At 54.7% G+C, this 23,007-nt stretch overlaps 1 protein-coding gene across 1 annotated transcript; it reads right to left on the bottom strand.

Moving 5' to 3' along the window:
• Positions 1 to 1,080: 1,080 nt before the first annotated feature.
• LOC119976415 (protein FAM102A-like) lies at positions 1,081 to 22,395 on the bottom strand. The gene is made up of 3 exons (XM_038816940.1): positions 21,629 to 22,395; positions 3,129 to 3,249; positions 1,081 to 1,164 (listed from the first exon to the last, which is right to left on the bottom strand). Exons 1-3 carry the CDS (start codon positions 21,772 to 21,774, stop codon positions 1,081 to 1,083), a joined length of 351 nt encoding a protein of 116 aa, XP_038672868.1. The 5' UTR covers positions 21,775 to 22,395.
• Positions 22,396 to 23,007: the final 612 nt, after the last annotated feature.

Here is a 23,007-nt window from a genome sequence, read left to right as displayed (position 1 = left end):
GGGCACCCGAGATAACAGGATCAGGGGCCCGATTGTTTCTGAAGTGAGCAACATTTCGGATCTGCCCAAAGAAAATGCGTTCGTTCAAACAAGCCTCTCCCCTTTTCTCAGATTAAACTCAGCCACCCACACTCTCGCCCTGATAAGATTCCTCAGCAGCAGACACGCCCAACCTATCGCAGACGCTCTCACCTACTTAGCGACACTCTCAGACCCCCCCCCCCCCCCCCCATCCTCCGTCTCTTCACAAATACTTTCAAACGTTGGCTGAATGGGGTAGTTGGCGGCTCCTAACCCTGGCACTCTCCCTACCCCCTCCCCACCTCTGTCCCCTCCCCCTCTCTCCCCTCCTACCTGTTCATAATCCCTTTGCAGAACCTCTGTTCCTGTTCTACCTGTGTCGTTGGTACTTCCTGCTGGTTTACCCTCCCACTCCAGGTTCCTCTGTAGCCCAGCTGAGATATCCCGAGCCCAAGCACCAGGCAGGCAACGCAGCCTCTGGGATTCTCGATCCTGGTCACAGAGAATAATTTCAATACTTCTAATGATCCTATCCCCAAATACTACATTTCTTTTCTCTCACCTCCCACGTGAATGGCTCCCCGTACCACGGTGCTGTGGTCAGTTTGCCCATCCTCCCTGCGCTCCCCATTCTCATCCACACAGGGAGCAGGAATCTCAAACCTGTTGGACAAGTTCAGGGACTGAGGATCCTGCATCCCTACCTCCTCGATCCACCTCAATCGCAGCCTCACCCGCCTGTCCCTGACCACTGGCCGAATCCAAGGTATTTAGCCCACGGGGGCGTGACTTCCTCCTGGAGCCTGGGGTTCAGGCAAACAGGAAGACCACCCTCTGGAGTTGACATGCCCCCTACCCAACATGGTCAAATCCAGCCCGTCCCAATGACTCAGCAACATCTGGATGCGCTGGCTGACCCACCAGGGGATGCCTCGCGAATTTGTCATCATTCGATACTCACGGCCGCCCGAGATCTCTCCCAGCTCCATCAAACCATGACTGGCTGACCACCAGCCCCACACTCCCGCCTAAACACAGCCTCTCCTCCAGATCGGCTACTCAGAGAATCTCACACCGTTCAGATCGGACACTCCACTCAGAACACGCTCTTACCTTAATGAAAGCTTTTCCACCCTTCAGCTCCTGCAGGAGAAGAGAGGAACATCTGTAAAGCCCACCAAATTGGCACACCCCAACTAAACACAATTACATCATCAAACACTCCCAGCACAGGTACAGCACGGGGTTAGATACAGAGTAAAGCTCCCTCTACACAGTCACCATCAAACACTCCCAGGACAGGTACAGCACGGGGTTAGATACAGAGTAAAGCTCCCTCTACACCGTCCCCATCAAACTCTCCCAGGACAGGTACAGCACGGGGATAGATACAGAGTAAAGCTCCCTCTACACTGTCCCCATCAAACACTCCCAGGACAGGTACAGCACGGGGTTAGATACAGAGTAAAGCTCCCTCTACACTGTCCCCATCAAACACTCCCAGGACAGGGACAGCACGGGGTTAGATACAGAGTAAAGCTCCCTCTACACTGTCCCCATCAAACAGTCCCAGGACAGGTACAGCACGGGGTTAGATACAGAGTAAAGCTCCCTCTACACAGTCCCCATCAAACACTCCCAGGACAGGTACAACACGGGGTTAGATACAGAGTAAAGCTCCCTCTACACTGTCCCAATCAAACACTCCCAGGACAGGTACAGCACGGGGTTAGATACAGAGTAAAGCTCCCTCTACACTGTCCCCATCAAACACTCCCAGGACAGGTACAGCACGGGGTTAGATACAGAGTAAAGCTCCCTCTACACAGTCCCCATCAAACACTCCCAGGACAGGTACAACACGGGGTTAGATACAGAGTAAAGCTCCCTCTACACTGTCCCAATCAAACACTCCCAGGACAGGTACAGCACGGGGTTAGATACAGAGTAAAGCTCCCTCTACACTGTCCCCATCAAACACTCCCAGGACAGGTACAGCACGGGGTTAGATACAGAGTAAAGCTCCCTCTACACTGTCCCCATCAAACACTCCCAGGACAGGTACAGCACGGGGTTAGATACAGAGTAAAGCTCCCTCTACACTGTCCCCATCAAACACTCCCAGGACAGGTACAGCATGGGGTTAGATACAGAGTAAAGCTCCCTCTACACTGTCCCCCATCAAACACTCCCAGGACAGGTACAGCACGGGGTTAGATACAGAGTAAAGCTCCCTCTACACTGTCCCCATCAAACACTCCCAGGACAGGTACAGCACGGGGTTAGATACAGAGTAAAGCTCCCTCTACACTGTCCCCATCAAACACTCCCAGGACAGGTACAGCACGGGGTTAGATACAGAGTAAAGCTCCCTCTACACTGTCCCCATCAAACAGTCCCAGGACAGGTACGGCACGGGGTTAGATACAGAGTAAAGCTCCCTCTACACTGTCCCCATCAAACACTCCCAGGACAGGTACAGCCTGTACAGGTACAGAGGTCTCGGAGATATCTGTGATCAACAAATTCTATCCCATTGAGCAGCCGTTATTTTAATTACTCTGGGTTTGGTGGCCGTACCTTTATCAACCTCAGCGTTAGAATCTCCTCACCTTCCACCTCTCCTTAATCCCCTCAGCCTGGGAGCTTTCAAGAGCGGAGGAAGTCATATTTCAAGGTCGGTCGAGTGTCAGCCGTGTGCACCATCCACAAGATTCACTGCAGGAACTGACCGAGGTTCCTCAGGCAGCACCTTCCAAACCCACGGCCACCACCATCTAGAAGGACAAGAGCAGCAGATACCTGGGATCACCCCCACCCCCACCTGGAGGTTCCCCTCCAAGTCACTCCCCATCCTGGCTGGGAAATATATCGGCCGTTCCTTCAGTGTCGCCAAATCCTGGAGCTCCCTCCCTAACAGCACGGTGGATGTACCTACACCTCAGGGTCTGCAGCGGCTTCAAGACGGCAGCTCAGCACCACCTTGTCAAGGGGCAATTAGGGACGGGCTATAAATGCTGGTCTCGTGAGTTGGCCCCACTTCACAGGAAGAAATATAAAAATAACATTTCAAAGTACATATTACGGAAAGGTTTCACCACACAGACCTTGCGGACGGACACACGACAGATGCTGGAGTCCAGGACCCCTGTGATTGAACTGGCGCTCATCTTGCACATGAACCGCGTCCTCTTCCTCCAGCGAACGCAGTTTTGTTGCACCTCTTCCCTGTAAAGTGAAGGAGGGAAATTAAAGTCAATCAGCAGCATGGCCACAGGGGCGATCACCAACCCGGCCTTCACCCCCCCCCCCCCCCCCCCCCCCCCCACAGTTCCCGGCGCTCTGTCACCGGGTGTATGAAGCTCAGAAGGGGTGTGGGAGGGGAGGACGACCCACCTTCACGTCAAGCCTTCTGTCAATGAAGCCCCTTCTCCCTCGGCCGGCTCCCGCTGTGGCACACGCGAGGCGTGCCGCCCCACCCATTGTCAAAAGAAAAAAACAATAGCGGCCCATGACTGTGGCTTGAGAAACATTCCCACAATCCCTTGCTTCAGGCAAAACCAGCCTGAAGGAGTAACTTGGGTCAGGTTACCGGCGAGAATATATCCCAACCCGCCACAAATCCCTTTAATGAAATCTGGAATGCCAATCACATGTAAAATTATGATGTAAATAAGCTGGAGTATAATTGAATGGGCAAAAACGTGGCAGATGGAATATAATGTAGGAAAATGTGAAGTTGGCCACTTTGGTCGGAAGAATAAAGAAGCTGAATATTATACAAATAGAGAGAGATTGCAGAAAGCTGCAGCACTGGGGGATTTGGGGGTCCTCAATCACAAAACGCTAGCGTGGCAGTTTGGGGTGGCACGGTAGTTAGCACTGCTGCCTCACAGCTCGAGGAGCCCAGGTTCAATTCCAGCCTTGGGTGACGGTCTGGGTGGAATTTGCGCATTCTCCCCGTGTCTGCGTGGGTTTCCTCCGGGTGCTCCGGTTTCCTCCCCCAGTCCGAAGAGATGCAAGTTAGGTGGATTGGCCGTGCTAAATTGCCCCTTAGTGTCCAAAGATGTGGAGGTTAGGTTACAGGGTTTTGGGGATAGGGATAGGCAGAGGGCCTGTGTGGGCTGCCCTATCGGAAGGGTCGGTGCAGGCTCGATGGGCCAAATGGCCTCCTTCTACCCTGCAGGGATTCAATGGATTCTATGAATCAAAGGGCTAGCACAGATCCAATGAACTGAATGGCCTCTTCCTAAACTGGGAGATCCACTGGCCCCACATTGGACGAGCATCAGAAAGCGCTCTGAACAAAAATCGACAATGTTCGTGACTTATCTGCAAGAGGTTCACTTTCATTTTCATTTGCGTGCAGTCACTATGGAAGAAATGTGAGCTTTGCTCGGGTCTGTCAGTCACTGGCTGAATGAGGCGATCATTTGTCAATGAAGAAAAACATAGCGTTGATTTGATATCCAATATCCAAAAAGTAAATCGGAGGCGGATACCCGCTGTTATTTCCTGCTGGGTTAGTGTCTGGGCTCCGAGGCGGATACCCGCTGTTATTTCCTGCTGGGTTAGGGCTGGGGCACCGAGGCGGATACCCGCTGTTATTTCCTGCTGGGTTAGTGTCGGGGCTCCGAGGCGGATACCCGCTGTTATTTCCTGCTGGGTTAGTGTCGGGGCTCCGAGGCGGATAGCCGCTGTTATTTCCTGCTGGGTTAGTGTCTGGGATCCGAGGTGGATACCCGCTGTTATTTCCTGCTGGGTTAGGGCTGGGGCTCCGAGGCGGATACCCGCTGTTATTTCCTGCTGGGTTAGTGTCGGGGCTCCGAGGTGGATACCCGCTGTTATTTCCTGCTGGGTTAGTGTCGGGGCTCCGAGGTGGATACCCGCTGTTATTTCCTGCTGGGTTAGGGCTGGGGCTCCGAGGCGGATACCCGCTGTTATTTCCTGCTGGGTTAGTGTCGGGGCTCCGAGGCGGATACCCGCTGTTATTTCCTGCTGGGTTAGTGTCTGGGCTCCGAGGCGGATACCCGCTGTTATTTCCTGCTGGGTTAGTGTCTCGGCTCCGAGGCGGATACCCGCTGTTATTTCCTGCTGGGTTAGTGTCGGGGCTCCGAGGCGGATACCCGCTGTTATTTCCTGCTGGGTTAGGGCTGGGGCTCCGAGGCGGATACCCGCTGTTATTTCCTGCTGGGTTAGTGTCGGGGCTCCGAGGCGGATACCCGCTGTTATTTCCTGCTGGGTTAGTGTCGGGGCTCCGAGGCGGATACCCGCTGTTATTTCCTGCTGGTTAGGGCTGGGGCTCCGAGGTGGATACCCGCTGTTATTTCCTGCTGGGTTAGTATCTCGGGCTCCGAGGCGGATACCCGCTGTTATTTCCTGCTGGGTTAGTGTCGGGGCTCCGAGGCGGATACCCGCTGTTATTTCCTGCTGGGTTAGTGTCGGGGCTCCGAGGTGGATACCCGCTGTTATTTCCTGCTGGGTTAGGGCCGGGGCTCCGAGGTGGATACCCGCTGTTATTTCCTGCTGGGTTAGTGTCAGGGCTCCGAGGTGGATACCCGCTGTTATTTCCTGCTGGGTTAGTGTCGGGGCTCCGAGGCGGATACCCGCTGTTATTTCCTGCTGGGTTAGTGTTGGGGCTCCGAGGTGGATACCCGCTGTTATTTCCTGCTGGGTTAGTGTCGGGGCTCCGAGGTGGATACCCGCTGTTATTTCCTGCTGGGTTAGGGCTGGGGCTCCGAGGCGGATACCCGCTGTTATTTCCTGCTGGGTTAGTGTCGGGGCCCCGAGGTGGATACCCGCTGTTATTTCCTGCTGGGTTAGTGTCTCGGCTCCGAGGCGGATACCCACTGTTATTTCCTGCTGGGTTAGGGCTGGGGCTCCGAGGCGGATACCCGCTGTTATTTCCTGCTGGGTTAGGGCTGGGGCTCCGAGGCGGATACCCGCTGTTATTTCCTGCTGGGTTAGTGTCGGGGCTCCGAGGCGGATACCCGCTGTTATTTCCTGCTGGGTTAGTGTCGGGGCTCCGAGGTGGATACCCGCTGTTATTTCCTGCTGGGTTAGGGCTGGGGCTCCGAGGCGGATACCCTCTGTTATTTCCTGCTGGGTTAGTGTCGGGGCTCCGAGGTGGATACCCGCTGTTATTTCCTGCTGGGTTAGTGTCGGGGCTCCGAGGCGGATACCCGCTGTTATTTCCTGCTGGGTTAGGGCTGGGGCTCCGAGGTGGATACCCGCTGTTATTTCCTGCTGGGTTAGGGTCTCGGCTCCGAGGCGGATACCCGCTGTTATTTCCTGCTGGGTTAGTGTCGGGGCTCCGAGGCGGATACCCGCTGTTATTTCCTGCTGGGTTAGTGTCGGGGCTCCGAGGCGGATACCCGCTGTTATTTCCTGCTGGGTTAGTGTCGGGGCACCGAGGCGGATACCCGCTGTTATTTCCTGCTTGGTTAGTGTCGGGGCTCCGAGGCGGATACCCGCTGTTATTTCCTGCTGGGTTAGGGTCTCGGCTCCGAGGCGGATACCCGCTGTTATTTCCTGCTGGGTTAGTGTCCAGTCTCCGAGGCCGATACCCGCTGTTATTTCCTGCTGGGTTAGTGTCGGGGCTCCGAGGTGGATACACGCTGTTATTTCCTGCTGGGTTAGTGTCCAGTCTCCGAGGCGGATACCCGCTGTTATTTCCTGCTGGGTTAGTGTTGGGGCTCCGAGGTGGATACCCGCTGTTATTTCCTGCTGGGTTAGTGTCGGGGCTCCGAGGTGGATACCCGCTGTTATTTCCTGCTGGGTTAGGGCTGGGGCTCCGAGGTGGATACCCGCTGTTATTTCCTGCTGGGTTAGTATCTCGGCTCCGAGGCGGATACCCGCTGTTATTTCCTGCTGGGTTAGGGTCTCGGCTCCGAGGCGGATACCCGCTGTTATTTCCTGCTGGGTTAGTGTCGGGGCTCCGAGGTGGATACCCGCTGTTATTTCCTGCTGGGTTAGTGTCGGGGCTCCGAGGCGGATACCCGCTGTTATTTCCTGCTGGGTTAGGGCTGGGGCTCCGAGGCGGATACCCGCTGTTATTTCCTGCTGGGTTAGTGTCGGGGCTCCGAGGTGGATACCCGCTGTTATTTCCTGCTGGGTTAGGGCTGGGGCTCCGAGGTGGATACCCGCTGTTATTTCCTGCTGGGTTAGTGTCGGGGCTCCGAGGTGGATACCCGCTGTTATTTCCTGCTGGGTTAGTGTCGGGGCTCCGAGGTGGATACCCGCTGTTATTTCCTGCTGGGTTAGTGTCGGGGCTCCGAGGTGGATACCCGCTGTTATTTCCTGCTGGGTTAGGGCTGGGGCTCCGAGGCGGATACCCGCTGTTATTTCCTGCTGGGTTAGTGTCAGGGCTCCGAGGTGGATACCCGCTGTTATTTCCTGCTGGGTTAGTGTCGGGGCTCCGAGGCGGATACCCGCTGTTATTTCCTGCTGGGTTAGGGCTGGGGCTCCGAGGCGGATACCCGCTGTTATTTCCTGCTGGGTTAGTGTCGGGGCTCCGAGGCGGATACCCGCTGTTATTTCCTGCTGGGTTAGTGGCGGGGCTCCGAGGTGGATACCCGCTGTTATTTCCTGCTGGGTTAGTGTCGGGGCTCCGAGGTGGATACCCGCTGTTATTTCCTGCTGGGTTAGTGTCGGGGCTCCGAGGTGGATACCCGCTGTTATTTCCTGCTGGGTTAGGGCTGGGGCTCCGAGGCAGATACCCGCTGTTATTTCCTGCTGGGTTAGGGTCGGGGCTCCGAGGCGGATACCCGCTGTTATTTCCTGCTGGAGTAGGGTCCTGGTGAAGAGCGATTGTCGCCCAATCCATTGAACCCCTTCACTGACATGATGTACATTTGGGACACTGGTTTGCCCCACTCCGTTTGAGTGCCCAATACTGGTGGGCCATGCCAACCCCTCTGTAACTTTGGGAAGCTGCCCATCCATTGATCAGGAAAGTGACTGGGCAAGTTGGTGCGGGCGAAGCGAACTGCAGCGTTTAAATCCTTTCTTCCGCTTTCCTTGGCACGTGGGTGGTGCCACAAAGGCTGCATTTGTTGCCCGTCCCTAATTGCCTTTGAACTAAACATCTCAAGAGGCGACCACATTTACTGTGTAACTGGAGTCACATTATAGCTGTGAGGAGCGGTTGAATAAACTCGGTTTGTTCTCACTGGAACGACGGAGGTTGAGGGGCGACCTGATAGACGTCTACAAAATTATGAGGGGCAGAGGCAGAGTGGATAGTCAGAGGCTTTTCCCCAGGGTAGAGGGGTTAATTACTAGGGGGCATAGGTTTAAGGTGCGAGGGGCAAGGTTTAGAGGAGATGTACGAGGCAAGTGTTTTACACAGAGGGTAGTGGGTGCCTGGAACTCGCTGCCAGAGGAGGTGGTGGAAGCAGGGACGATAGTGACATTTAAGGGGCATCTTGACAAATACATGAATAGGATGGGAATAGAGGGATACGGACCCCGGAAGTGGAGAAGATTTTAGTTTAGACGGGCAGCATGGTCGGCACGGGCTTGGAGGGCCGAAGGGCCTGTTCCTGCGCTGTGAAACTCGGATGGGTTTTTACGACAATCGATGATAGTTTCGCGGTCATCTTTACCGAAAATGCTTTGAGGTTCCAGATTTTATTAATTGAATTTATATTTCACTGACTGCCGCAATGGGGTTTGAACCCATGTCTCCACAGAATGAGTCTGGGCCTCCTGATTACTAGGCCAGTGACATTACCACTGTGCCACCATCTCCCCTGAAAGAGCTGGGATTGGGTTACAGGCCCACACGGGCAGAATGAGGCCATTCAAAGAACAAAGAACAATACAGCAGAGGAACAGGCCATTCGGCCCTCCAAGGCTGTACTGGTCATGGTACCAAACTTTGCCCAAACTCTCAGCACTTCCTTGTGCCGTATCCCTCTATCCCCATCCTATCCATGTGTTTGTCAAGATGCCTTTTGAACGCCGTTAATGTATCGGCTTCCACAACCTCCCCTGGCAACACGTTCCAGGCACTCACCACCCTCTGGGTAAAAAACCTGCCTCGCACATCTCCTCTAAACTTTGCCCCACTGACCTTAAACCTCTGCCCCCTGGTGACTGACCCCTCCACCCTGGGGTAGAGTGTCTGCCCATCCACTCTATCCATGCCCCTCATAATCTTGTAGACCTCTATCAGGTTTCCCCTCAACCTCCGACTTTCTAATGAAAACAGTCCGAGTCTATTCAGCCTCCCCCCATAGCTAACACCCTCCAGACCAGGCAACATCCTGGCAAACCTCCTCTGCACTCTCTCCAAAGCCTCCACATCCTTCTGGTAGTGTGGCAACCAGAATTGTGCACAATAGCCCATGAAGTCAAACCAGTCAATCCCATTCCCCCCCCACCGGCTCTTGTCCCTGCAGGACAAGTTCCCTCACACATCCACCCGGTTTCCTTTTGAAATCACTCACCGTCTCCGCTTCCCCCACCCTCGGAGTCAGGGGCTGGTGGTTTAGGGTTCCCGGGCCGGAGAGGTGAGCACTGTCCAGGTTGAGACTGCGGCGCCGAGGGAGGGCTGCAACGTTGGAGGAGCAGCCTTCCCTCACACGAGTCGGGAAAGGTTTCAAGGAAGCTATTACGAAGCAGAGGAATAGTGTTCACCCTGGAATTCTGGGCTAATATTCTCCCTCCCGCCCTTCACCCCCTGACCCGGTTCAAATAACTCGGAATGGATTCCCTGGTCAGCACCACATTGCAGTTTGTAGCCCTCTCGGGAACGCAAAGTGTTAATTATCGAAAATCCTTGCATTGAGGAATATTAGAAGGTGGCCAATGAGAAGCCAGTAATTATGTCTGAATATCACCAACAAGAAAGGCTTGTGCAAAGGAATAGTGAATGAAATGGTCTCGACTGGAGGCCGCAGGTTCAGGGTAGACCACAAAGTGAGGTTGCTATGGTCCCAGATGACTATAGGCTGCTTTCCCCCTTGAGGGGGGAGAGCTGACTGGTGGTGATTTAACCGGAGAATCACCACACCTCAAGGCGTTGTTGAGAAGGCGGGGAGTTCATGAGTGACCTCCCACAGGGAGTGAGGAGAATGTGGAATTTACTCCCATAGCCTGTGGGCAAAACGCGGGACTCGCTGAATAACCTCAGCTGGCACGGGAATTTGAACCGGGGCCGGCCTCGCTCTGCGTCACGAACCAGCCAACCAACTGAGCGAAACCAGCCCCCAATCCATGCATGATAGCGTAAATTAATGGTGGTTTCCAAAACCTTGCCACACACATGATCCAGGAGTACATATGGTCGGACAACTTTAATGAAAATGAAAAATGAAACGAAAATGAAAATCGCTTACTGTCACGAGTAGGCTTCAATGAAGTTACTGAGAAAAGCCCCTAGTCGCCACATTCCGGCGCCTGTTCGGGGAGGCTGGTACGGGAATCAAACCATGCTGCTGGCCTGCCTTGGTCTGCTTTCAAAGCCAGCGATTTAGCCCAGTGTGCTAAACAGCGGGAACTCTTTGAAGAAAGCAATTCAGACTGCTTACAAATAGGGGCTGGTTTAGCACAGTGGACTAAACAGCTGGCTTGTAAAGCAGAACAAGGCCAGCAGCGCGGGTTCAATTCCTGTCCCGGCCTCCCTGAACAGGCGCCAGAATGTGGCGACTGTGGGCTTTTCGCAGTAACTTCATTAAAGCCTACTTGTGACAATAGGCGATCATTATTATTACTACACATCAAGTGTTTCCAAAGGATTCAGAAACAGATACATGTGGGGTTTTATCGGAGGGTCATGGCACAGAAGGAGGCCATTCGGCCTTGCTCACCCATGCCAGCTCTCTGTCCAGTTGCAATTTAGTCCCAACCCCCCTTGCTCTATCCCGTCAGCCAATAGGAACGGCTTTTCCTAGTCTACTTTATCTCAACCTGTCCTAATCTTGTACCATCTCTATCGAATCTCCCCTCAATCTCCTTCAGCCCGAAGTGAACAATCCCGGCTCCTCCAACCCTAACCTTGTAACTAAAATCCCTCATTCCTGGAGCCGTTCTGGTACATCTCCCTCCGCACCCTCACCAGGACCCTCAAGTCCTTCCCAACGGTGCGGTGACCAGAACTGACCACAATATTCTAGTTGAGGCCTAACTAGGGTTTTCTAAAGGTTCAACACAACCTCCCTGCTTTTGAACTCAATGCAACCCAATGTCCCGTAGGCTTTGACAAATACTGTCTGTAGTGAGAGTACCTTTAAGAAATGGGCATTTATTACTGCAGTGATGTCAGAAAGTGGGTGGAGCTGGGCTCTGTCAGATTTTTACTTTCGTTTTAGGCTGTTTGCTGCAGGGTGTGTTTTTTTCGTTTTCAGAGCTGGATAGCTGCAGTCACAGCCAGAAGGGGTATGAGTCTCTCTCTGTAATCTAAAGACTGTAAATCAATCCTTTGGTGATTTAAAACCAATAACTGCTCTCAGTAGTGACTTTAACTGGATGTGCTTCTGTTTAAAGGTTTTGTTTAAGTCTTCTGGATGTTAAAAGGAAAGTTTAAGGATTTCTTAGTGTTGTATTCTTTGGGGGTTGTATTTGAATTAATGGTTGCTAAGATGTTCACTGTTTGTTTTAAAAAGGTTAACTTGAGTTCATAGAATAAACATTGTTTTGCTTTAAAAAATACTTCTCCATTTCTGCTGTACCACACCTGTAGAGTGGGCCGTGTGCTCCCCATACCACAATCTATTAAAGTTGTGGGTCAGGTGAACTCCATGATGCACTTTGGGGTTCTCTAAACCCTGGCCCAGAACAATACTCTCCCAGTGCATTCTGTCACCCTCAAAGGTTGATGCACGGGAACCCCTGTACCTTTGATAGAGGCAAGGTAAGGTCAAGTGTTTTGTGCTCATTGCAAGCGTGAACCCAACAGAGCAGGAACAGAATTGTTCTCAGTTATGTTTAACAATGACCTCCTGGTGCTCACAGTGGCTGTCGCACCCTCCTACGCCACAGCAGGTCCGACCCACAGCGCCCCGACCTTCGCCGCCCATCCCACGCAACCGAGTGCGTTTCCCGGCGGCTACAGCGCCAAGATTCACCCCGCCCTTTACCGGTTTATCTGGGACTCGGGGAGCGTCTCCCCATCGGGGCTGCGCTTGGAAAGTTTTCCAGCACTGGGGAGGTGAGTTCACCAGCAGGACTGACACCCTGGCAAAGCCCCTGGCAGTGCCAAGGTCCCGGGTGCCAGGGGGAGCCAGGGTACCAGCTACTGTCCTGCGAGACTCCCCCCCTCCCCCCGATTTGCCATCAGGCCTGGTCCACGTTGTGGAAGCCGGGCACAGCGGGTCAGGTGGCTCGAGACCAGCCTGGCGTGGAGCCAGTTTTGGGTCTCTCGTATAATTGGCCGGTTAATTCTGACTCTGCGTCAGGGGCAACACGGTGGGCGAATCGCGCCCGGGGTTGCTGTGCAGCTTTACACACACGTGGCAGTCCATAGCTACACATAGTGATTACATCGGCTCCAGTTTCCTTCCATCCCCAGGCTAACCAGGAAGCCCTCCCACTCTTATCCAAATGGAACTTGTTTGGGCGTGTTATAAACACGCTGTCCTTTTAAAAAAATATTTCCCATGTGTGGGCATCGCTGGCCAAACCAGCATTTATTGCCCATCCCTAATTGCCCCTTGACAGGGTGGTGCTGAGCTGCCGTCTTGAAGCCGCTGCAGTCCCTGAGGTGTAGGTACACCCACCGTGCTGTTAGGGAGGGAGCTCCAGGATTTGGACCCGGCGACACTGAAGGAACGGCCGATATATTTCCCAGTCAGGATGGGGAGTGACTTGGAGGGGAACCTCCAGGTGGGGGGGGGGGGGGGGTGATCCCAGGTATCTGCTGCTCTTGTCCTTCTAGATGGTGGTGGCCGTGGGTTTGGAAGGTGCTGCCTGAGGAGCCTCGGTCAGTTCCTGCAGTGAATCTTGTCGATGGCGCACACGGCTGACACTGTCCATCGGGGGGGGTGGGGGGAAATGTTCGCTGTTCGCTGGACCAGGCAGAATCCCCCCACTGCAGACGGTGACATTTGAACTCAATAGAAATCTGGAATTAAAGGTCTAACGATGACCATGAAACCATTGTTGATTGTCGTAAGAAAACTATCTGATTCACCAATGTTCTTTAGGGAAGGAAATCTGCCGTCCTTACCCGGTCTGGCCTACATCTAACTCCAGACCCACAGCAATGTGGTTGACACTTAAATCCCCTCAGGGATGGGCAATAAATGCTGGTCCAGCCAGAGATGACGATGTCCCATGAAGGAACAAAGACAAAAATGACCCACAGAACCACAGCACTCCTCACAACAGTGACTACAAAGAACAGTACAGCACAGGAACAGGCCCTTCGGCCCTCCCAGCCTGCCCCGATCACGTGTCCTATCCAGACCAACCGCCTGAATCCTTCTATACCCCGTCTGTTCATGTGCCTATCCAGATTAGTCTTAAACATGGCTAACGTATCTGCCTCAACCACCTCACTTGGCAGCGCATTCCAGGCCACCACCACCCTCTGTGTAAAAACCTCCTCCGCACATCCCCACTGAACCTTTCCCCCCTCCCCTTGAACCTGTGCCCCCTTGTAATTGGCATTTCCACCCTGGGAAAAAGCCTCCAACTGTTCACCCTATCTATACCCCTCATAATTTGATAAACTTCTATCAGGTCGCCCCTCAGCCTCCGTCTCTCTCGGGAGAACAATCCCAGTTTATTCAATCTCTCCTCATAGCTAATACCCTCCATACCAGGCAGCATCCTGGTAAACCTTTTCTGTACTCTCTCCAAAGCCTCCACGTCCTTCGGATAGTGCGGTGACCAGAATTGGACACAGTATTCCAAATGTGGCCTCACCAACATTCTATATAACTGTAGCTTTTATACTCGATGCCCCTCCCTATGAAGGCAAGCGCCATCAGCTTTCTTTACCACCATTCCCACCTGTGCTGCCACTTTTAAGGATCTGTGGAGCTGCACGCCCAGATCTCTCTGTGTCTCTCTGCTCCTGATGGTTCTGCCATTTATTCTATAGCTCCCAACCGAATTGGATCGACCAAAATGCATCATCTCACATTTATCCAGGTTAAATTCCATCTGCCATTTTTCTGCCCATTTTGCAGCCTATCTATATCCTGTTGTATGCTCCGACTACCCCTCAAGAAAGAGACATTTTAATTGGCTGTCAAATGTTCTGGGACATCGCCCTTCCCACAAATTAAATGGAAATGGGTGGGGGGGGGGGGGGTTAGAGGTCAACCTGAAGAGATGGAGCTGGGCGATGTCAAGCAAGATGGCCGACTGAGAGATCTCCCAAGATGGGGCGGGGGTGGGGTAGGGAATGTCTTTATATCTTGTGCCAGATAGCTTGTTGGCTTGGACATTCTTAGCAAGTCACACCTCGTGATGAAAGTATTCTGAAAGTCGCCAACATGATACTCTAATTCCATCTCTTATTACCTCAGCTGCTGTGTGCTTGGCCAACCCGCCCAGCTCAGTATTTACCAGGTCAGCCTCACCCTCTCGTCCAACACCACTTGGCTCCATCTGTTACTGCATCATGAGCAGGATGGCCATGTCCATGCCTGTCAATGGCCCGATTCCACCTCCAGAACGGTGCCGGGAATGTGTCAGGAATGGAGTCACACAGTGAGTCAGACACTGTCCTTTCCCCCTCTGGGACTGGGTGGGACAGTGGGTCAGACACTGTCCTTTCCCCCTCTGGGACTGGGTGGGGGTCAGACACTGTCCTTTCACCCTCTGGGACTAGGTGGGGGTCAGACACTGTCCTTTCCCCCTCTGGGACTAGGTGGGGGCCAGACACTGTCCTTTCCCCCTCTGGGACTGGGTGTGGATCAGACACTGTCCTTTCCCCCTCTGGGACTGGGTGGGACAGTGGGTCAGACACTGTCCTTTCCCCCTCTGGGACTGGGTGGGACAGTGGGTCAGACACTGTCCTTTCCCCCTCTGGGACTGGGTGGGACAGTGGGTCAGACACTGTTCTTTCCCCCTCTGGGACTGGGTGTGGATCAGACACTGTCCTTTCCCTTTCTGGGACTGGGTGGGACAGTGGGTCAGACACTGTCCTTTCCCCCTCTGGGACTGGGTGGGACAGTGGGTCAGACACTGTCCTTTCCCCCTCTGGGACTGGGTGGGACAGTGGGTCAGACACTGTCCTTTCCCCCTCTGGGACTGGGTGGGACAGTGGGTCAGACACTGTCCTTTCCCCCTCTGGGACTGGGTGGGACAGTGGGTCAGACACTGTCCTTCGCCCCTCTGGGACTGGGTGGGACAGTGGGTCAGACACTGTCCTTTCCCCCTCTGGGACTGGGTGGGACAGTGGGTCAGACACTGTCCTTTCCCCCTCTGGGACTGGGTGGGGGGTCAGACACTGTCCTTTCCCCCTCTGGGACTGGGTGGGACAGTGGGTCAGACACTGTCCTTTCCCCCTCTGGGACTGGGTGGGACAGTGGGTCAGACACTGTCCTTTCCCCCTCTGGGACTAGGTGGGACAGTGGGTCAGACACTGTCCTTTCCCCCTCTGGGACTGGGTGTGGGTCAGACACTGTCCTTTCCCCCTCTGGGACTGGGTGGGACAGTGGGTCAGACACAGGAAATAGAAGCGAGGAGGCCATTCGACCCCTCAAGCCTTCTCCGCCATTCATTATGATAATGTTTGAGAGAGTGAGACAGAGAGTCAACGTTTTGAGGTCCCTGTGACTTGCCTTCAGAGCAGAATGACTTCACAATCGTAAATCGATGAAAGTTATTGAGCGTAACATTCTTGCACGTGTCAAACGGTACAGGGTGCGGTGCAGCAAGACTTTGTACCAGACAGTGTAACGTTCTCTCTGAACGTTGGTGTTTACATTGGCTTTTTAATGGCACCAATAAGCACACCACCACCTTTTGCTGTTGTTTATTAACCCCACCAGCAGCGAGGGCCTGGCATCGCCTTCCCTTCCGCCCCGAGGTAAAACCCCAGGAGGTAAAAATAGCAGACCCACGGGATTCTCGAATTTGAGAATTTTGGGGAAAAGGAACATACCGTCGAAGTTCCTCATCTTCCACTCATCAGGTCACAACCCCGAGAGTACCAAATCATTGTGGATAGCATAAATGCTTCACAGCTCCAGGGTCCCAGGTTCCATTCCCGGCTGGGTCACTGTCTGTGTGGAGTCTGCACGTACTCCCCGTGTCTGCATGGGTTTCCTCCGGGTGCTCCGGTTTCCTCCCAAAGATGTGCAGGTTAGGTGGATTGGCCGTGATCAATTGCCCTCAGTGTCCAAAATTGCCCTTAGTGTTGGGTGGGGTTACTGGGTTATGGGGATAGGGTGGAGGTGTTGACCTCAAGTAGGGTGTGCTCTTTCCAAGAGCCAGTGCAGACTCGATGGGCCGAGTGGCCTCCTTCTGCCCTGTAAATTCTATGATAATCTATGAAATCTGACGGGAACAACAGTTTTCACTGCGGAGAGAAGAGGGTGCTGCTGGGCTGGCAAGAGGACTCTGATCGGTAGAGGTGTTGCCATGGAGAATGCATTGAGCAACAGTTAACTGCCAAGCTCCCGTTTGGGTTCAAACCGGACAGGGTTGACTCGGATTGGGCAAGGCAGTGTCGTGGGGAATGGACCAGGGAGCGGCTGTCCCCCACAAAGCTTTTAGTTCGTTGAAAAGGGCAGATTGCACGAACATGCTCTTTCCGCCTGCTGAGGACAGGGCCTGGTGTGTGAACACATGCAGCTTAGAGCAGGTATAAATGACCCACTCACCGAGCCCAACTGGTAATTCCGAGCACAATCGGATGGTTTAGCAAGGGTGGTGTACAGTGTTTGGCCCCCTTATTCGAGTAAATATGTAAATACACTGGAAACAGTTCAGAGAAGGTTGACCAGAGTAACAGCAGGAATGGGCGGGTTGTCTGATCAGGAATGGTTGGAGACGTTGGGTTTGTATCCGCTGGAGACTTGATCGGAGCTCCTGAAGGGGTGGGTATGGAGAGGACGATTCCTCTTGAGGGAGAATCTAGAACTGGGGGAGAGGGGGGGTCACTGTTTAAAAATGGGGGTCGCCCATTGAAGACGGAGAGGAGGAGAATTATTTTCTCAGAGAGGGGGTGTGAGTCCCTGGCGCTCTCTTCCTCAAACGGCAGTGGGAGCAGAATCTATGAATATTTTTAAGGCAGAGCTGGATAGATCTTCGATTAACAAGGGGGTGGGAGGGGGGTGAAAGGTCATCGAGGGGTCGGCAGGAAGGTGAGGTTACAATCAGATCAGCCAATGATCCTATTGAATGGGGGAGCATGCCCGAGGGGCCGAGTCGTCTCCTTCTGCTCCTATTTTGTCTATTCCCAAGTTGTCCGATTGCATTTGATGTTGGACACTGTGTTCCGCATTTTGCAAGCACAGGCTGGTTGGCACGTCAGTAGTTTTCTGTGAGCTACCAAAACGATGTGCTCTTTGTTACGACGTGCCAGCTGTTAGGGCGCACAGCTCACGTGCCTGGTGTCTACACTGGCGTCGCACTGCCCTACCTGGTTTGAATTTGGACCAAAAAAAAAACCTTAGCAGTTAACTGTTCCCTGGTGCACTCCCCATGGCAACACCTCCACCAATCAGAGTCCTCTTCCCAACCAGTCAGCACTCTCTCCTCGTGCGGTATACTTTGTTGTTCCTTTGAGATTTGGGAATCTGTTCTGATGAGTCAGAGATGAAAAGCTTTGACAGCACGCCTTTTTTCTTCAACTTGCAACCCTTCACTACCTTGGGGCGTCCCCACGTACTTTACAGCAAACTTTTAAAATTGTTGCGCGGGCTACGGCCCACCAATGCGCGCGCATCAAGCTCCCGAAATAACGACACGGGCAGACTTTTGGGGGATCATTATTGGCCAGGGCACTGAGGAGGACTCGCCCTGCTGTCCTTCCAGATGGTGCCACGGGGTCTTTCTCCTCCCTGTGACCGGGCAGGCCCAGGCCCCAGCACGATGTCTCGTCCGAGCCTCCGAAGGCGCAGCGCTCCCTCAGCACAGCACCCAGAGCGCCAGTCTGGAGTTGGTGCTGAGCTCTCTGAGCGGGCATCAAAGTGGGCTCACTCCGCCGCAGTGGGACATGTATAACATCGGCATTTTTCCCAATTAAGGGGCAATTTAGCGCGGCCAATCCACCTACCCTGCACATCTTTGGGTTGTGGGGGTGAAACCCACGCCGACACGGGGAGAATGTGCAAACTCCACACGGATAGTGACCCAGAGCCGGGATCGAACCCGGGTCCTCAGCGCCGTGAGGCAGCAGTGCTAACCCACTGCGCCTGTCGTGCCAGTCGTTGAACCAGATTCTCGAGCTCGGCTCGAGACGTGCCCGCCCGATTCCAGTAACAGCACGTATCGGAACAGGCAGCTGGCACTGCACCTGGAGGTCCTCGCTGGACACAAGAGTCACCATGCCAGTCACCAACATTGTCCCTAAAACCCAAGGCAGGAGTTTCCTGCCCTCCAGCAAGAGCCTGCCCAGTACCGGGACACACACACACACGTCTATTTACCCATGGACATCCTTCATGGCCTCTCCCCTGCGTCCATTCTCCCTACCCACTCTTCGATCGCGGATTTCAGCGGCCTGATCGACCGGGAAGAGCGGCGCAGCCGGAGCCTCCGGCCTGCTGTCAATCGGGCAGATCTCGCAGCAAAGACTGGGGGGGGGGGGGGGGGCGGGGTGTCAGAGCTCGCTGGAAACCCACTTCCTCTGGGGGCGTGGGGCAGACCAGACAGAGTAGGGGCGTGATCTTGAAAGAACGATCTGCCCCTGGCGCCCTGACCAACAATCCTTGGCCAATGCCCAAAATGAATACGCTGCAACGGCATTGGGCAGCCGCTGGGATCTTGCTGTGCACTCCCATGTGACACCGCCATATCTCAAAGACAACGTCAGCGGCTGGAACGGGGGAACCTGGGATAGTTTCGCCGAAGGGGCTACTTGCCCACACCTTCCTCGCGCTGCTTCTTCGCCCCAATACCCAGCCATTTCCTTTATCAATGCCGCAACGGATTCTGGGCGTCCAGTCTACTTTGCGAGTTGCTCTCCGCCCCATGAGGCCTTTCAACTGAGAGTCAGTCTGCCTTTCCGCCTCGGCGTTGGAGAGGGGGGAGTTCAATCTGCTCAGGTCCGGGCCAACGTTCCACCCTAAAACTCGACTCAAGAGTTTAAAAATAATCAACTATTTCCATCTAGTTGGGGCATTTGACGTCCTGCGGCCCTTCCTCGGAACAAGATGTGACACCAGCCACATAAAAGGGATGCGTGGGCAAGATGGCCAGGAGCCATGGTCAAAGAGGTGGCTTCTTAAGGAGCAGTTTGAGGGACAAAGGGGTGGCAAGCCTGGAGCTTAGGCCCCAGGTGGCTGAAGGTATGGCTGCCCCGGGCTCAGGCAAAGGAACCGTTTTTTCTTTATTATATCATGGGGAACGTGGGCATCGCTGGCTGGCCCATCCCTAACTCCGTACACGTTGGCCAACCTGTTGGGTTTTTAACCGATGATTTCCCGCGCGGATATGCAACACTCAAACTTCTCAACTTGGTGTCTAATTGGGAGTATTCTTTACCTCCCATTTAATCTCCTGCACCAAGCAACCAGCCCAGACTTCAAACAAAATGAAGTGAGATGATGGACACAGACGTTTAATGCCCCACGGCCTCCTGGTCCGATGTTAACCCCTCAGCGACAGAATATTGACACATTGCTGTTTGTGAGATCATCCTGTGTATGTGTTGGATTCCCCCAGTTTCTACGCCAGTGGTGGGCGATCTAGGCCGGTGAGTGGGCCGCATGAGATGCCCTCTCCATCTCAACGGGCCGCAAGGTTGAAATGGGGTCTGGTTCACTAACCCTGGGCTGGATTCTCCGCTTTGGGGACTGGGACCCCATGCCGTCGGGGAAACTGTGGTCTGTTACGCCAAGCAAACTGGCATCGAAAGGCCACAGATTCACCGTCTTGCTGGGGGCTAGCAGGGAGCTGCCATAGAGCTCGTAGCTCCAGCTGCCGATATGGTCACCAGCACTTCCGGGTCAGAGGCCGCGCATGCCGATATGGCCACCAGCACTTCCGGGTCAGAGGCCGCGCATGCCCAAGGTGGCGGCCTCCAACGGCCTCGTTGCGCTCCATGGCGGCTCAGACCTGGACCGCCAAAGTAGTGCCCCGCATCGGCAGCTCGCCCACCCCGGACTGCCCGCCCACATTGCCCCCAGCCCCGAATGAAACCCCCCCCCCCGCCCGCCAATCGGCCCTCCCCCGACTGTGGCGGCCCCAGCAGCCGCCACGCGTGGATCCCGGGCAGTCTGACGCCGTCGGGAATTCGGTCGGTCGGGGATGGAGCATCGCGGGGCGGGTCTGAGGCGCGGGAGGATTTTCCGGGTTGGGGGGGGGAATTTTAAAACCGGCGCTGCTCCCAATTTCGTCGACAAAACGGATTCTCTGCCCCTTCGGCGTCGGAGAACGGAGAATCCACCTCCATGTCCCCATGAATAAGATTAAATACATTTAATACGTGCTGAATATTTCATAACGAGCGATAGAAAACGCTTCATCATTTAGATATTAGAGACAGATGGGGGGAGGGAGAGAGGAGTGGGGAGAGAGGAGAGGAGAGAGGGGGGGCGAGAGAGAGGGGGGGCGAGAGAGAGGGGGGGAGAGAGGGGGGAGAGGAGAGAAGGGGAGAGGGAAGGGGGAGAGGGAAGGGGAGAGGAGAGGGAAGGGGAGAGGAGAGGGAAGGGGGGAGAGGGGAGGGGAGAGGTGAGAGGGGAGAGGGGAGAGGGAGAGGGGAGAGAGAAGGGGGGAGAGAGAAGGGGGTGAGAGAGAGGGGGAGAGAAGGGGAGAGGGGAGGGGGGAGAGAGAGGAGGGGGGAGAGAGGAGGGGGGGAGAGAGGGAGGGGGGAGAGAGAAGGGGGTGAGAGAGAGGGGGGGGTGAGAAGGGGGAGAGGGGAAGGGGAGAGGGGAGGGGAGAGAGGGGGGTGAGGGGAGGAGAGAGGGGGGTGAGGGGAGGAGAGAGAGGGGGTGAGGGGAGGAGAGAGAGGGGGTGAGGGGAGGGGGTGAGGGGAGGGGGTGAGGGGAGGGGAGAGAGGGGGGTGAGGGGAGGGGAGAGAGGGGGGTGAGGGGAGGGGGAGAGAGGGGGTTGAGGGGAGGGGGGAGAGAGGGGGGGGAGGGGAGGGGGGGAGAGAGGGGTGTGAGGGGAGGGGGAGAGGGGAGAGGGGAAGGGGGAGAGGGGAGGGGAGAAAGGGGGAGAGGGGAGGGGAGAGAGGGGGAGAGGGGAGCGGAGAGAGGGGGAGAGGGGAGGGGAGAAAGGGGGGTGAGGGGAGCGGAGAGAGGGGGGAGAGGGGAGGGGAGAAAGGGGGGTGAGGGGAGGGGAGAGAGGGGGAGAGGGGAGGGGAGAGAGAGGGGGAGAGGGGAGGGGAGAGAGAGGGGGAGAGGGGAGGGGAGAGAGAGGGGGAGAGGGGAGGGGAGAGAGGGGGGGAGGGGAGAAAGGGGGGTGAGGGGAGGGGAGAGAGGGGGGTGAGGGAAGGGGGGAGAGAGAGAGGTGGAAGGCACTGTGCCAATCTGCTCACCTGGAAGAGAGGTCGCTGAAGGTCCCTCCGTGGAGGAGGCGGACTTTACAGAAGAGGATCCCATTGACAAAAGGCACAGCAGAGAGTTCCTCCAGGGTCAGGCTGACCAGGAACTTAAACCTCTTCTTCTTCAGTAAGAAAGCCATGGAGAGAGAGAGAGAGGAGCCAGGAAACACACTCCAAAAAATAAATATGTAGGAAACCTCGCTCTCACACACTCTCTCTATCGTTCTCTCTCTCTCTCTCTCACTTGATCCACTCCCTCTATCACTTTCAATTTCAGGAAGTTCCCCAGCCTCCTTTCCAGTTGCCAAGGCTGGTTGAGAATATAAATATATTAAAGAGAGAGAGAGAAACTCCGAGCCAGTCGGTGAGTTTATAAAGTTACTGTGTAAACAGGTGGCTCCACACAATTGTTGACAGAGAAACTGGGGCTGGAAATGTTGCTGCCTGTCGAGATTGATCGATGAAGGATCCAAACCCTGGGCTGGAGGAAGCTCTCTCAGTACTGACCGTCCTCCTGGTCTGTTTATACCTGCGGTACAAACACTGAGACATTGATACAAAACTCTTTGATCCAGGGGGTCATGTCAGTTTCTGGGAGAAGGGAAACTGACCACGAATGCTGGAGAATGGATCTCAGCTGCCTTCACTCTGAGAATTCCTGCTGCTTTAGTCATCGCCACTCTGTGCTGGAGCCACGATTGCAACTCTCTCCTCTTTGCTCCCAGGTTGGGAAGGTTTTCCCTGACAGGGGGAGGGGTTGGGGTGGCTTCTCTCCCCCCCCCCCCCCCCCCCCCCCCCCCTCTCTCTCTCTCTGTCTGATTGGGCAGGGAGTTGATTTCAAGGACACGTACTAGGGGACTTGCTGACTGGTTGAGCAAGTCTGTCAGTCAGCCCCAGCCCTCTCTCTCTCACACACACACACACTCGACTGCACACAAACAGCCCTTATCCACAGCCAGGGATCAGAGACAACTTAAATGCAATTGCACTCTTGTGTTCTGACCCTTTAGAAATGTTTCTGATGGTCCCTTGATTGCTTTAGAGCGACATGATCCGCGTAAGGCCAGAAGATATAGGGGCAGAAGTAGGGCCTTTGGCCCATCGAGTTCCTCAGGCTAGTATCCTAGACCCAACCATCTTCAGCTGCTTCATCACTCACCCTCCCTCCCATCATAAAGTCAGAAGTGGGGATGTTTGCGGATGACTGCACAATGTTCAGCACTATTCGCGACTCCTCAGTTAATGAAGCAGTCCATGTCCAAATGCAGCAAGACCTGGACAATATCCAGGCTTGGGCGGACAAACACATCTTCCCGTACCGGCCTCCCCAGACAGGCGCCGGAATATGGCGACTAGGGGCTTTTCACAGTAAC

Source organism: Scyliorhinus canicula, chromosome 13 (assembly GCF_902713615.1).
Source record: "Scyliorhinus canicula chromosome 13, sScyCan1.1, whole genome shotgun sequence".
Taxonomy (NCBI): domain Eukaryota; kingdom Metazoa; phylum Chordata; class Chondrichthyes; order Carcharhiniformes; family Scyliorhinidae; genus Scyliorhinus; species Scyliorhinus canicula.
Note: the sequence above shows the minus strand (reverse complement) of the source record. Positions and strands in the feature narration are given on the sequence as shown.

Excerpts from the sequence above, each read along its gene's own strand:
- LOC119976415 (XM_038816940.1), bottom strand. The coding sequence starts at position 21,774 with ATGGCTTTCTTACTGAAGAAGAAGAGGTTTAAGTTCCTGGTCAGCCTG. Across the intron at positions 3,250-21,628 it reads TTCAGCGACCTCTCTTCCAG|GGAAGAGGTGCAACAAAACT; the intron begins GTGAGCAGATTG and ends TTCACTTTACAG. Across the intron at positions 1,165-3,128 it reads GTCGTGTGTCCGTCCGCAAG|GAGCTGAAGGGTGGAAAAGC; the intron begins GTCTGTGTGGTG and ends CTTCTCCTGCAG.